This window comes from Haemorhous mexicanus, chromosome 19 (genome assembly GCF_027477595.1).
Source record: "Haemorhous mexicanus isolate bHaeMex1 chromosome 19, bHaeMex1.pri, whole genome shotgun sequence".
NCBI lineage: Eukaryota > Metazoa > Chordata > Aves > Passeriformes > Fringillidae > Haemorhous > Haemorhous mexicanus.
In genome coordinates this window covers 12,148,610-12,161,686 of record NC_082359.1, presented here as the reverse complement: position 1 = coordinate 12,161,686, position 13,077 = coordinate 12,148,610, and the positions used below count along the sequence as shown (strand labels likewise).

Below are 13,077 nucleotides of genomic sequence, written 5' to 3'. Positions count from 1 at the left end.
AAGCTGTCCCCGGCATCTCCCAGAAGAGGACAGAGGGTGGCTGGGGTGTCCCCGCGGTGAGAAAGGGAAGAGTTCAGAGTAGGGGCAGCCTTTTTTTGGTCCTCCTGCAGTTCACACTACCAAAGACATGTCCAGGATTGAGGAGGCGCACAGCCTTAACTCATCCAAGCTGAAGGAGGCAGCTGGTTGTCTGTGGTTCCATGCAGCGAGTGCTGCAGGAGGGCTGCTGCAAGCACAGCCAAGATGTGGTTCAGCAGGAGGTCACACCAGATGGGGACATGTGAGGGAGGCCACACACAGCTACTGCTGCAGACCTGCAGCGTGGTGAGGAGGCACCTGCACTGACCATCCCGGTGCTGTATGTCCCATTGCTGGTTCTGCTATAGGTGCAGAGACTCTGCCAGGCCAGTGCAGTGTTGGAGCCATGTCTCTGGCTTGGGGGAACCTGTTGTGGAGATCTGGTAGCCACTGCCTTTGCACAGCTACTATGGAGTCATGTTTGGCTGGGTCATGTGTCAGTGTGTTGGATCATCTGGAAGTTAAATTAGTCCCCATCCATCCCTGTGGCAGAAAGGAGAAAGAGTATGGGAAATGCAGTGTCATGGTCATCCCGAAAGCTTCATGCCTGGGAGGAGACATTTCTACACTGCTGAGGCTCAGCTGTGAGTCTGCCAAGCCCTTCCTGCTCTGACTCTTTTCCCATCCTTCTCAATGCCATCAGCCACCTTAAGGCACTGGTCCTTGGGTTTGGGAAGTGCTGGGTTGGCAGCGGGTGGATAAGAGATGCCAAGAATTGTTCATACGGAGATTTCCAGAGCAAAGCACCCAACACGCATCCCATTGTCTGGCGCAAGATCTGCTGGGAGGGACGTAATAAATTAGGCAATTTGCATATTGATGAATTTAATACTGACTTTGGCTTCCGAAGCACCAGGATCCTGGAGGGCTTCAGGAAACCTGAAGATCTTGAGGGTACTTAAAGGGACTTTAAGCGTGCTTCAGTGTACCTCTTCAAGCACCAGCGAGTGCACAAAGCAGCTGCTGGGGTGGCAGTTCCACAGCTCAGCCTGGCGTGAAGTCTCAGGAACAAGTGCTGGGTGCCCTTGTTCCCAGTTTTGTGTCAGCAGATTTTGGGGCACTGCACCCTTCCAGGAGTGCAGCTTCACGACACCCATGTGGCTCCACAGGCAGGTATCATTGGGATTATTTAGGGAAGAATTTTTTCAAATTTGCTGTCCCTCGGTTGGTTTCCCCTGGGTGCCTAACCCTGGTGCCAGTGTGGAGGTGGGTCCCCTTCCCCTCTGATGCCAGGCACTGTGCAGAGCAAGAACTGGGGCAGCCCCAGCACCATGTTGAGTTTATTCCCCACACACGGCCCCGCCACACTTGTTTATTCATCCGAGGGTGAGCATGGAATGACCTTGAAATTTATAGGCTGAAGAGAACACTGAAATAACAGCTAAAATAAACAAATCAAGCTGTAAAGCTTGAAAACTATGAACTGGCTTCAGCAAACTGGAGTCGGGAGGGAGAGAGAGCAGAGATGGCCTAGGCAGACTCTGGTCCCTCAGATCTCAGCACGAGCTCAGGAGCTGGACATGCTGGGGGTTTGACCCATGGGCTTTGCACATCTCCATCCCACCCTATTTTGGTGGCACCATGGGGATGCCCCCATGTTTGCACAGGGGCTCTGCACGGCTGGCTGTGTATCTACCTGGCAGCTCAAACAGCCAAGGGGAAGAGCAAGTGGTGAGAGTACAGGGCTGCACCGCTGCTGAGTGCCAAATCCCATCCAAATCCAGCCTCTCATCTTTCAAGTGACCCAAGGGCCCAAGCTGCCTGCACATGGTGACTTGCCCTGGCTTTAGCACGTTGATAAAAGAAAGTCCTTGAAGAAGAGCATGAAGCTGGTCCCCAGCCCTGCGTGAGCTGTACGTGTGAGCTCTGGAGGGTAACATGATGTCCAAATGAAATCCGGGCTGGTCACCTCGCTCCATAACACCCAGCTCTAGAGTCCATTTTCCCTCAGGTTTATTCTGGACAAGAGCAGATTTGCTAGAAATAGCATGGGGATGAGGGAAAGTGGGCTCAAGAGCCTCTTGAGCCAGACGTAAGGGTCTTGTTTGAACATGTAGTCCCACGGAGGTTGTCTTTGAGCCCAGATTCCCAGCAGCGGTCCAGCACGCTCCTCTCTGATGCGGAGGATGTCCTCTGGGTTTGGCAGCACAGAGCAGGGGTTTGGCAGCCCAGAACAGGGGTGCAGGGTGCGGGGGAGCTGTGGGCCATGGAGCCTGTCCATGGCTGATGTCCTGTTTTGGTTCCAGGTTGCTGTCCCCCAGGCCCAGCCTGCTCAACACCACCAGTGACGCCCGGCTCAACTCCTCGCCGCAGAAGCCGCTGGACCTGAAACAGCTGAAGCAGAGAGCTGCTGCCATCCCTCCCATTGTGAGTACCCTGCTGGAGAGGGCAGGGACTGGGAGCACAGCCTGTGCCTTGTGCACACTCTGGGCTCCGTGGTGTGCGTCAGGGTTGCAAGGATGTGCTCATCCCTGGGGATGGCCTCTGGTCCACAGAGAGCTGTGCCTGGGCGGTGCGAGCCCCCAGCCAGGCAAGGTGCTCCTTGTGGAGAGGGTGTTCCCAGCTGCTGGAGCAGCTCTGCCAGCAGCATTTGGATGTCTCTTGAGCTCTTTTATCAGAAAATCGTGGGAGGTCTGGACAGAAAAAGCTTCTTACTGCCACATGACTGCTGCCTCCCATTGCTTTAAAAAGAAGGAGTGCACCTTCCCAGCCCTGCACTTCATCTTGTGCTTGTAGGATATCACCTTCCTCACCCAAGGAGTTTTGCTTGGTCCCCCTTTTAGACTGCTCAGTAGCCATGTATTGAAAGTACTGAGTGGCTTGGGCTGTGAGAAGAAGCATCCTGATATCTCCAGGGTCAGCACTGGAGGAGCAGCAATGCCGGGTGGGCAGGGAGGAAATCCCTGCTTTGGGGTTTGCATGCTCAGGGAGGACTCATTTCTGATGCTCTTCCAGTTTCCCATATTGTAGCTTAAGACATGGCTGCTGTAATGTTACTTCTGGCAAAAGCTACAAGCATGTAACTATAGATTAGAGATTTTGAACAAACTGACTCTGTCCTGTAGTATCCCCAGCACAGAGCTGGTACTCTTTGTCATGGGCTTTTTAAATCCCCTGTGGCTAGTGAGCTTTGAAGCCCTGTTTGGTCTCTGCTAAGACTTGCCATGATAGTGTGGGGCAGGGGCTTCTCATAACTCCTGATGTCTTCAAGATTGTTACGGATGTCAACAGCACATGATGAGTGTAACCAGCTCTTACTGCTTTGCAGATTTCCGAAGGTTTCTCAGAGGGGGTATTGCAGAGTGGAAGCACGAAGCCTCAGGTGCCTCCCCACGCCTTGGCTCTCTACCAGCAGCAGATCACAAAAGCCCACGAGTCTGCCCGCGAGGACATGCCCCCGAGCAAGCTGTCACAGTCCCAGCAGCAGCAGGCTGAGAAGGAGCAGCAGCAGCCCAGCAGCAGTCCCAGGGGGAAGAGCCGGAGCCCTGCTGTTGGAGAGAAGGAAGGTAGGGCTGCGTGCGTGTCGCTGCGCGTTTATCCGCGCGGAGCACCCGGGGTGTGCAGCTGTAGGCAGCCAGCAGCTCTCCGCCTCGTAGGTGAAAGCTTGTTTCGACCCCTGAAAGCTCTTTAATAGCATCTTGAGGCAGGACAAGAGAGGCATGGCTAATTTCCCATGTTCATTAGACAGTACATGATGTCTCATTGAGCCCACAGCAAACGGCGGGCAGTGTGGAGCGCCAAGGAGGTGAAGATTGCCTTTATTAGCATCTGCCATTCACCAGAGAGCAGAGGGGCCTGGAGGCATGCCAAGGCTCTGGGTACAATGGCTCTTTTCTACCTTGCTGGCTTTCTATAAAGAATGCTTTTAATGCACAGCGGGGACCATTATTTCATTTAAAATCAATGCTAATACTGTGACTCGGAGTCCAAAGGTTCCTGTAAAGATTCCCAGTGCTTTCTCCCCGGAATAGCTCTGATGTGGTTTGGCTGCCTAATGAGCAATTCAGAGGTTCCCACCATAGAGCATCTGAAGCATTATTAGCTTGAGCACCTGGGGATCAAGGTTAAGGAGAGACGGGAAGTCCTGATGAAACCATCCTCTAAATGTGTTTTTAATCTGAGTGTTAGAGCCTGTTCCAGTTCAAAGTCTGTGTCCCTGCCCCCTTTGAGCTTGCCCGTGGCTCAGTTGTTAAGGAAGATGAGAGGCTGTCCCCAACGGCACAGTCAGGGAAGTTGGGCTTGTGTGGGTACAGTGTCCACCAGTGCTGGATCCTGAACAGGAATGGGTGCAGCTGCAAAAATCACCTGCTTGTGCATGGAAGAGAAGGGTGGATAAGACTGCACTGAGGAGGCACCAGACTTGGCTGTGATGTTTGCTGGAAAATCACTGCACTAGTTCACCCTCGGGCAGCCAGGATTGTAGCAGCCTGCTCTGCAGTGTCCAGGCCAGGTAGTTATTCCTCAAGCTGTCATGTTCCTTTGGACAGAAGGATTTGCTTGCCTTGCTGGCACTTGGCCACAATTTTTTCAAACAAAAAATAGCACCATGTGTGCATCGCACCTTCAGAATGTTTTGCATATAAGCAAGGAAGGTGACTGCTCACCTTGCAGGAAAGGGAGTTTCCCCTAAGTCGTGGTGTTGCCACCCGTGAAGTCCCATTTCCAGTAGATCTTATCCTGCTGTGCTCCTGTTTGCTGCCCAGGTGGAACAGTTCCCCTCCAGCTCTTCCTCCCCAGTGGCAGGTAATCAGGTTTGATCTCCTGTGCTGTAATCCTGTGCAGCTCTGATGCTGCACTGCTCAGCTTCCTTGTGAGCTGGGTGCCACTGCCAGCCCTCCTGCCTGGAGCTCTGCATTGCCTGTGTCCCAGTGCTGCAGCTCCAGCTTCCTTCTGGCCTCAGGAGGATGAGGAGGTGAGGCAGATGAGTGGGTATGAGGTACAAGGCAGGCTTTAGGTGTTGAAGTCACCCGCTCCACTCTGTGGCCTGCTGGCACCATTATCAACTACAAGGATCTGTTATCCAGGTGGATCTTTTGTTGCTTTGTTCTCTGCGAAGCACTAATGATATGAAGCACTTTATTCTCTCCTCTGTACAGCTCTGAATATTTCATGTTAATGAAAGTAATTATGCCTCCCTATATCCCTGCAAACATCTCAGTAGGTCTTGGGCTCCAGCTGCGTGCTCTCCAAGCCCTGTGTGGCTGTGCATCTGTGCTGGGTGCCACTGTGGGTCTGGAATGTGTGTGGACCCCAGGGAGACATAGGCTGGTCTCCCCTGTTAATGATGGGAATGCATGTCCCTTCTGAAAAGCAGAAGGTTTGTGATAAGTCACCTCACGGGGAGAAATCAACTCTCCCAAAGCCCTGGTTTCAGTACAAGTTTGGACTCAGGCACTGTCTCAGTTCTGTCTCTGCCTCTTGGAACGTGTCCTGGCTGTGGGTCAGGGGTTAGAAGGGAGATAGCCAGATATTCCTGGCAGATCTGTGTGCATCCCTTCCCTCCCCTGCTCTCCAAGCCATCCCAGTGAAGTGGCAAGCATCCAGACTGCAGACATCGTGCTGCCACATGGCTTGGAGTTAAATGCGAGAGTCCAGCACAGCCTGCAGAGCCCTCTGGAAAGCAGCCCTGTGCCACCTCTCAGCAAGCGGCTGACTCCACCAGAGCAGGTACTCCTGTTCCTCCCTGGCTTGATAAGAGAGCTGGAACTCCTGCGGCCGCTCCGGAGATCAACATCCTTCTCACCGCTTTGGATGCGCTTCAAAGCCAAGTCTTGCACACATCCTGGCCCAGGCGTTGGCTGCCTCGCAGCCGCTGGCTGGGGCTCTATCAGCTTGGAGGGTGGCCAGCCAGCCATACCTTCCTGAGCCCTGCTTGGCCTTCCAAGAGGAGCTGCTCATCACGGGGCTGGGCAGAGGCAGGCAGCCCTGCCTGGATCTCACCGACAGGCAGACGGATCCCTTTGCCCAGTGCCGAGTTGCTGTCGGGCATATCTTTGGTTATCACTGGCAGTGGAGCGCCAGCAGTGTGTTTTGTGTTGATTTAGTTGTGTTTCATTTGGCCTCTGTAGGCGATGGGGAGCCAAGAGCATTAATTTGGATGACGGATCATATAAACTCTGACTCCTTCGCTCCCATTCCAGGGACTTGATAAACGGTAATAGGAACTCTCTCTTCCCCGTGTAAGTGCTATTTTATCAAAAGCTGGCTGAGTTATAGCCACCCTCTAATGCGGGGGCAATTAGGAACTGGCCACATTTCACAGGCTGGAGAGGCTCGCAGGGGAGGGGACGGCTCCCACGGGGAGGGGAGGAGGACGAGGCTCTCCGAGAGCCATCCAGGGTGCACTCAGCCTTGGCTGACAGTGCCTTGGCTTCAGGGAGCGTCTTCAGCTGGGAGATCCCAGCGCTGTTTGCCCCCACACCAGCAGAGCTGAATGGGGCCGAGCTGAAGGGGAGAAGATCAGGGAGTGTGGGTGTGCCAGAGACTCTCCATCAGTCAGGAGGATGTGCCTGGATTCCCCTTTATTGGCAGGATGAAGGGATCCTCTCTGGGATCCTACACGGGGATGGAAGAGGCCACAGCCAAGGTCTGGTCCCACCAGGCTGCAGAGGTGCGAGTGCCTGCACACCTCTGTGTGCCCAGAATGGATTTCTTCTCTCACTGAAGCAGACAAGAATCATCTCCCAGCTTCTGAGTACACTGAGCATTAATAACAATAATGTAGTAAAGCCTCATTAAATTGGGCCTCTGATAATCTACTTGCCCTATTATTAGGCTTAGCAGGATTCAGCATCTATTTTTGTCAAAAATTGATGGTTAAAGGCTGGGTTCATTTGTGACTGCTATTGTTTACTGCCCAGTTTCTAATTTCTGGTCAATGCAAACGTTACACAGGTGGATCTGGGGAGGAAGGGCAGTGCAAAATTAAGTGTTTATTGATTACAAGCAAATCCTACCAAACCTACCTCTAATCCATCCAGAAAAGGCTGTCTCATCTGTCTGCTTAGCCAAGCATGAGGATGCACTTGGCATAGAGCTGGTGCAGATAAAGCCTCTCTTTTCCTCAGCATCTTTCAGCACAGGGCAGGGTTCAGGTGTCCCCAGCACAGCTCCTCCATCATTAAACTCTCCTTGGCCTCCCTTCAGCCTTTTTATAGCCAGGATGAGCCCAGCCTGGTATCCAGGATGGGAACCAGGCAATTTTGGGAAGCTGCACACCACAGTGTAGTCACCAGCAAGCTGGTACCCTCTGGATGTCCCCCATGCTCCAGAGGGATGCCAACACTGCTTTTTCTTGGCTTTAACCTCAGGGAAGGATTTGGCAGCATCATCATTAATCCTCCAGCCCTGCCATGCTGGGATGATGTGGAGCTGTGGGCACAGGCAGGAGCTGCCAGGAGCAATTCACTAATGGCCAAGTCCTGGCAAGGAGCTGGACTCTGCATGTCAAATGCCATCTCTCCTGGGTGAGGTGGGATGGCACCAGGTCCATGGAGCTTCCTGTGGGCAGTGAGCACCAGCAGAGTCACCAACACAGACATCCCACTGAACTTCAAATCTGAGTAAAAGAAATGCTGTCAAATCTAGGCAGTGACACTGAGCTTTTTCTTTTTAGCTTGGTTGGAGAGTTCAGCCTCACCTCATGGCCAAGTTGGACTGAATTGAAGCCATCTCCTGTGCTTAGAGCTGGCTCTTGCTTCCCTGCCATGCTCACAGGGACCCCTCACTCATGTTGGCCACTGACCACGCAGTTTCTTTCTGTGTCCCTTGCAGAGAAGTCCGTGCATTTCTCAGCCATTGCAGAGGTTCAGAAGCTGAGTGCCGAGTCAGTGGCTGCCTCATGCTGGCCCCCTGTTCTGTCCTACCCCCGGGATGTGATCAAAACTTCTCCCCAGACGGAGCCCCACTTGTTCCAGTATAACCCTCCAGGCAAGTAGAACCCTCTGGCTGTGTGGCATGTGCCCTCCCCTGCCCAGAGGCTGTGCTTACAGCCATTATCACAGGTTGGGCACTTTAAAGGTCCCAGGGTGGTCAGGTGTGTCTCCCAACTCTGCCTGGGGCAGGTGTAGGGATGTGGTTTGTCACAGAGCAGTGTGGGTGCAGAGTCTGACAGGTTTTATCCCTCTCTGGCTGGAGGGCAGCTCATCCTCTGGCTGCAGAGGGGACAAAGCAGTAATTTAAACTATTCCAGTCCTTTCCAAAATGACTGTGTGACTTGGAGCTCGTGCAGGCTCACAGCCAGCCAGGTCACTGCTCCCAGCCCCTGCTCCCTCCCGTGCCCCTTTGCTCCCTGATGCTGCAGCTGCTCTGCCTGCCCTTGGTCTCACTGACATTTGTGTTCTCCTCACAGGACACCCCATCCCACTAAACCTGCATGAGAGCTCTCGCTCAGGGCTGCAGAGACTAGCCAGCATCTCCAACCCTCCTCCCCTCATCTCCTCCACCAAGCACCCCTCCGTGCTGGAGAGATCCGTCGGATCCATTTCCCAGGTAGGGCATTGATAGGTGTGAGAGGTGGAGATGCCTCTCAGGGACCATCAGTTGCTCCTGACCTCTCCTCTTGCCCCACAGGGAATGCCCATCCAGCTCCACACACCCTACAGCCCCGAGCACGCCAAGGTCCCTGTCGGTTCCATCACCATGGGCCTGCCGCTGACCATGGATCCCAAGAAACTGGGTAAGGAACTGGGAGATGAGTTGTTTTTCATGTGTTCTGAGAGCAGGAGGGAGTGAGCTTGCCAGGAGCCTAGGGGAAAGGAGGAGCACAGGGCACAGCAAGGGAGCACAGAGAGAACTGCTAAGAGGATGAAAGGCTTAGTCCATCAGGGGAGCAGAGACACAGGGAGCTAAATTTGTGCAGTATAGGAAAGCAACAACTCGGTCAGGGACGCTTCCCAGCCTATAAATACCCTTCAGGTAATACTGTGATCGAAGGAAGGAAATATATTGTTGCTCCCCAGGCTGGTAGGATAAAGAGTAAATGGCCTGAAGTGAACAAAGAAAGTGTTTAGTCTGCAGATTTGAAAGCTCTTCTTAACAGCAGGAGGGAATGGGTGAGGGATCAAGCCTGGGGAGGAGGGATATGAGCTCAGTTTGTCACTGTTATAAACCAGCACAGAGTTTTCAGTGTCAGCTCTGGTCCTGGTGTGGGCAGTGCCAGGGTGAAGGATCTGGCTTTGCTCGATGGCATTTGTGCATTCACCACCCTGGGGAAGCCCATCCCAAAGAGTTGGGCATGGCAAAGGTGCCAAGAAGGTGCTGCCTCCAGGCTGGCACAGCCAAGGGCTGTGGCCCCATGTCCTGCACCTATGCTGATACCTGGTTAATGTTTTCCAGTGCCTTTTCCTGGAGTAAAGCAGGAACAACTTTCTCCTAGAAGCCAGGCCAGCCAGCCAGAAAGTCTGGTTCTGCAGCCATCCCAGGAGGGCTCCATCCTGCGGGGTGAGGACACGGAGTGGGGGGCACGTGCCCCAGCTGTGGGAGGGAGGGATGCTCGCACTGCCAAGCCTGGTGGATGCCACACTGGCTGCAGCTGTGCCCAGTGATCTCAGGTTTGACTTCTGGAATTGTGCCCAGCCAAAGGGGTCTGTTTGCCCCTTTTCTCTACCTCCCCAAATCAGGGCCTCAAGTGTTGATTCTGGTGGAGGTTTTGTGTACAAGGGGCACCTGAAAATCTGTTGCTTAAGACAAAGCAAGACCTGTTTAAATTACATTAATTGGTATTTTCATGCTCTTCATTGTTGCTGCTACAGCTGGTCAGGGACCCCATTTTGGTTAAATACAACCCTGGTGAGTTTCTTTCCCCATTAACTAGGCAGAAGAAAATAAATGCAGAGGTTTCTGGTTTGTGAACCCCCCAGTAAGACAAGTCAGGAGCCTGAGTGCTGTGGGCTGGCTCCAACCCAGGACAGATCTGTGTGAATGAACTCAAGCCACCCTGAGCTGCATCTCACCACAGATCTGCTCTGATCACATCAGGAGAGGCTGAGCCAGGCTGTGCTTTCTCCCAGGCTCATAAATCTGCCCAGCACCTCCACAAAGACAGCAGGGAGCTGATAGCCTCAAAAGACCTATATTTTACCTCCTCTCCACCCTGCACTCACAGGGATGGGTTTCTCAAGAGACTTGGCACAAAGAGTTCTGCAAGGTTTGGGCTTGAACACTGACAGCTCTTGGAGGGTGTCCCCTCCAGTACCACAGAGACTGGGTCAAATCCTGCACTCAGTAGTCTCAGCCCCACGGGTGCTGTGCTGCACAGCAAATCCAGCCCCCAGCTCACAGTTTTTGTGTCCTACAGGTACTTCTCTCAGCTCTGCCTCGGGAGGAAGCATCACCAAAGGAACACCCACGTCCAGACCCCCTCCGGAGTCACCCATCACCTACCGAGGCTCCATCACACACGTGAGTCCCTTGTCACCCCTGGGTGCTGGCAGCTGCAGCATGTGGTGCTGGACATGGGCACTGGGGTTTGTGGGGCACACTGGGTGTGCAGGAGCTGTGCAGCAGCTCTGTGATGCTCCCACCCCGTGGAGCCCCTCAGAGAGGTCTGCAAGCAGCCCCCACTTGGGATGGCACCAGCAGCGTCCCATGAGTGAAGACTGCAGAAGTGCAGAGCCCAACAAACAGCAGTGCAGCCTTGCAACACCTTTAAACCCAGCTTTGCCTTTTGGAGCTGTAAAGAACAGAGGCAAAAGCAGCTGTAAATAGCTCTGGCACAATCGTCTTGTCAGGGCAAGAAAGTGAGCAGAGCAAAGGAGATGGGTGGAGGGCCCAGGCCAGGTGGAGGAGGGAGGAGGCTGTGAGGGGCAGGTAAGGTAGCAAGAGCTCCTGCCAGGGCTGAGCATGCTGTGCTGGGGGTCCTGCCCAAAGGCTCTTCAGCAGGAAGATACTTTGGCCTTAATCTCCACCATCCATCTTCAGAAGAGCAGCTGGCAAGCGGGCGATAGTTTCTTGCAGTGTGAGTTATTGCTCATCTGGTAACAGAGCAGAGAACATTAAAAAAAAAAATCTGTTTCCCATGGGGATTTTATCTGGCCATCATTCAGATATTTAAGACATTCAGGCTCTAATTTTTGCCTGCCTTCTTCAAGGAGGATGACCATGTTCACTTTGGCCCTGGGGACCTGATCCTGAATCCTGGCCCAGAGCAAAGGCTTGGCTTGCCTGGTGCCCTGTGTCCAGCACCTGCCAGGAGTGGGGGCTCAGGGGCTGTAAATAACCCATCAGAGCAAACACTTGCTCCATCCTCTCAGATGCTCCTGCAGCAGCTGTGGGCAGCAATGGGTGGGCGTGAAGGACCTTGAGTACCATGTGCCAGTTGAGGAGATCAGCAGAGTTTTTGAGACACTGTTTTGCATCCAGTTAATGAATCCATCCAGATTCCTTTGTTTGGCTGGGGATTAAGGTACCAGGGCCAGACCCAGGGCATTGCCTGGCTCTCCTGCTGGCCCAGCAGCCTGCATCCCTCTGCTCCTGCTGGGGAGAAGGAGCCCCTTGTTCTGGCAGCAGCTCCTGGTACCAGAGCTGATACTTGATCTCAGATGAGTCATCCGGTTCACAGGAAGCAGATCTTGAATATATGCTCTCTGCTCTGAAGCCATCTGTCATCACTTGCTTTCACATCCCCTCTGAGCACATCTGTGGAAGGGAGGTGCCTTACCTGGGGCTGGGAGAGCCATTACAGGTGCCCAGATGCACTGCAGGGGTGGGTGACCAGAGCACTGAACCCACGTGCTGGTATGCCCTGGCTTTTGGGGACTGCTGCTGTTCTGAGGGCTTGGTAGAGAGCAGGGGCACCCCCAGGCAGGGGTGGGGAAAGAGCCTGAGGGGCACAACCTGGAAGCACCAGCAAATCTGGCAGGGCCATTGCATCCCGAGGCTTCCCCCAGGCATCAGTCCCAGGGCTTGCTGGGGTTAAATGAGCTGAGTAGGCGGGTGTCAGTCAGGAGTGTCACTCTGACAGCATCACTGTGCCTTCCCAGAGATGGGGAAGGGGAGCTGTCACCCCATGGTGGCTGTTCCCAGCTGGCAGTGACAGGGTACAGTGGCAGAAGGGTGTTAATCACCAGCGACTCCTCAGGGACACCCAGCTCTGTGTGTTTTGAAGGGGATTCGGGGGGCAGGTGCTGTAAGCTGTGTCTGCTTGTGGTGAAGGAGAGGTTTCAGTTCACACTGGTGTATGTGGGAGCCTGCTGCTGTTCCTGTTGGAGAGCTGAGGCAGGCTCTGCTCCCCAACCTGCTGCAGGACCGGTTTTGTTGTCGCTGCCGTCTCGCCCGGGCGCACTGCCAGCCACAGCTCCCGCACGCAGGCAGCTCACTGAAGGTCACACTGCTGCCAGCAGATGTGCCTGGGTGGGCAGGACATCTCTGTGGCTCCCGTGCCAAGCTGGGGAAGCAGGCTGCAGGGAAAAAGCTAATGCTGGAGCAGTGCCTGCTGTCACTAAGGTGTCCTCAGGGGAGCACCAGCCCTATCCCCCAAACCTGGGGAGAGGGAGCAGGCCAGGCAGCTCACTTCAAAACACACAGGGTGAGAGTTGCTGTTTTGGAGGTCTGTGCTCTCCTCATCCCCTGCCTCTTCCCAGCAGCCTCACACAGATCACGTACCTTTTTACTGCTGCTCGTTATCATTCTCATCAATAATTAAGCTGCAAGTCCCTCGCTGTTGGCTGCGCCAGGAAGCGGAGGCCGGGTGTGCTCCCTGCGCTCAGCTTCCCGCGAGGAACAGCCTGTCCCCGCACGGCGTTTGCTTAATTGGTTGTGACACTGTTAAATATGGATCTTGGTGGCTTTCCAAGGGCACCCCGGCAGAAGTGCTGTACAAAGGAACCATTACCAGGATAATCGGAGAAGACAGCCCCAGCAGAGCAGAGAAGGCGAGGGAGGATGCCGTGCCCAAAGGACATGTCATCTACGAAGGGAAGAAAGGCCACGTGCTGTCCTACGAGGGTAAGTCCTGATCCTCTCTGCCTTTTTAGGGCAGGTGCCAGGGGTTTGTGCCAC

The 13,077-nt window shown here is 54.1% G+C and overlaps 1 protein-coding gene across 21 annotated transcripts in view; it reads left to right on the top strand.

The window, feature by feature from the left end:
• The window catches only part of NCOR2 (nuclear receptor corepressor 2), a 226,570-nt gene that overhangs the window by 193,093 nt on the left and 20,400 nt on the right, over nucleotides 1-13,077 (top strand). For all 21 annotated transcript variants that reach the window (XM_059863546.1, XM_059863545.1, XM_059863534.1 and 18 more), the window contains 8 exons: nucleotides 2,325-2,445; nucleotides 3,347-3,584; nucleotides 7,852-8,007; nucleotides 8,429-8,568; nucleotides 8,650-8,755; nucleotides 9,415-9,519; nucleotides 10,376-10,479; nucleotides 12,873-13,023. In XM_059863546.1, coding sequence (XP_059719529.1) covers nucleotides 2,325-2,445; nucleotides 3,347-3,584; nucleotides 7,852-8,007; nucleotides 8,429-8,568; nucleotides 8,650-8,755; nucleotides 9,415-9,519; nucleotides 10,376-10,479; nucleotides 12,873-13,023 — 1,121 coding nt within the window. The remainder of the gene's footprint in view (nucleotides 1-2,324; nucleotides 2,446-3,346; nucleotides 3,585-7,851; nucleotides 8,008-8,428; nucleotides 8,569-8,649; nucleotides 8,756-9,414; nucleotides 9,520-10,375; nucleotides 10,480-12,872; nucleotides 13,024-13,077) is intronic.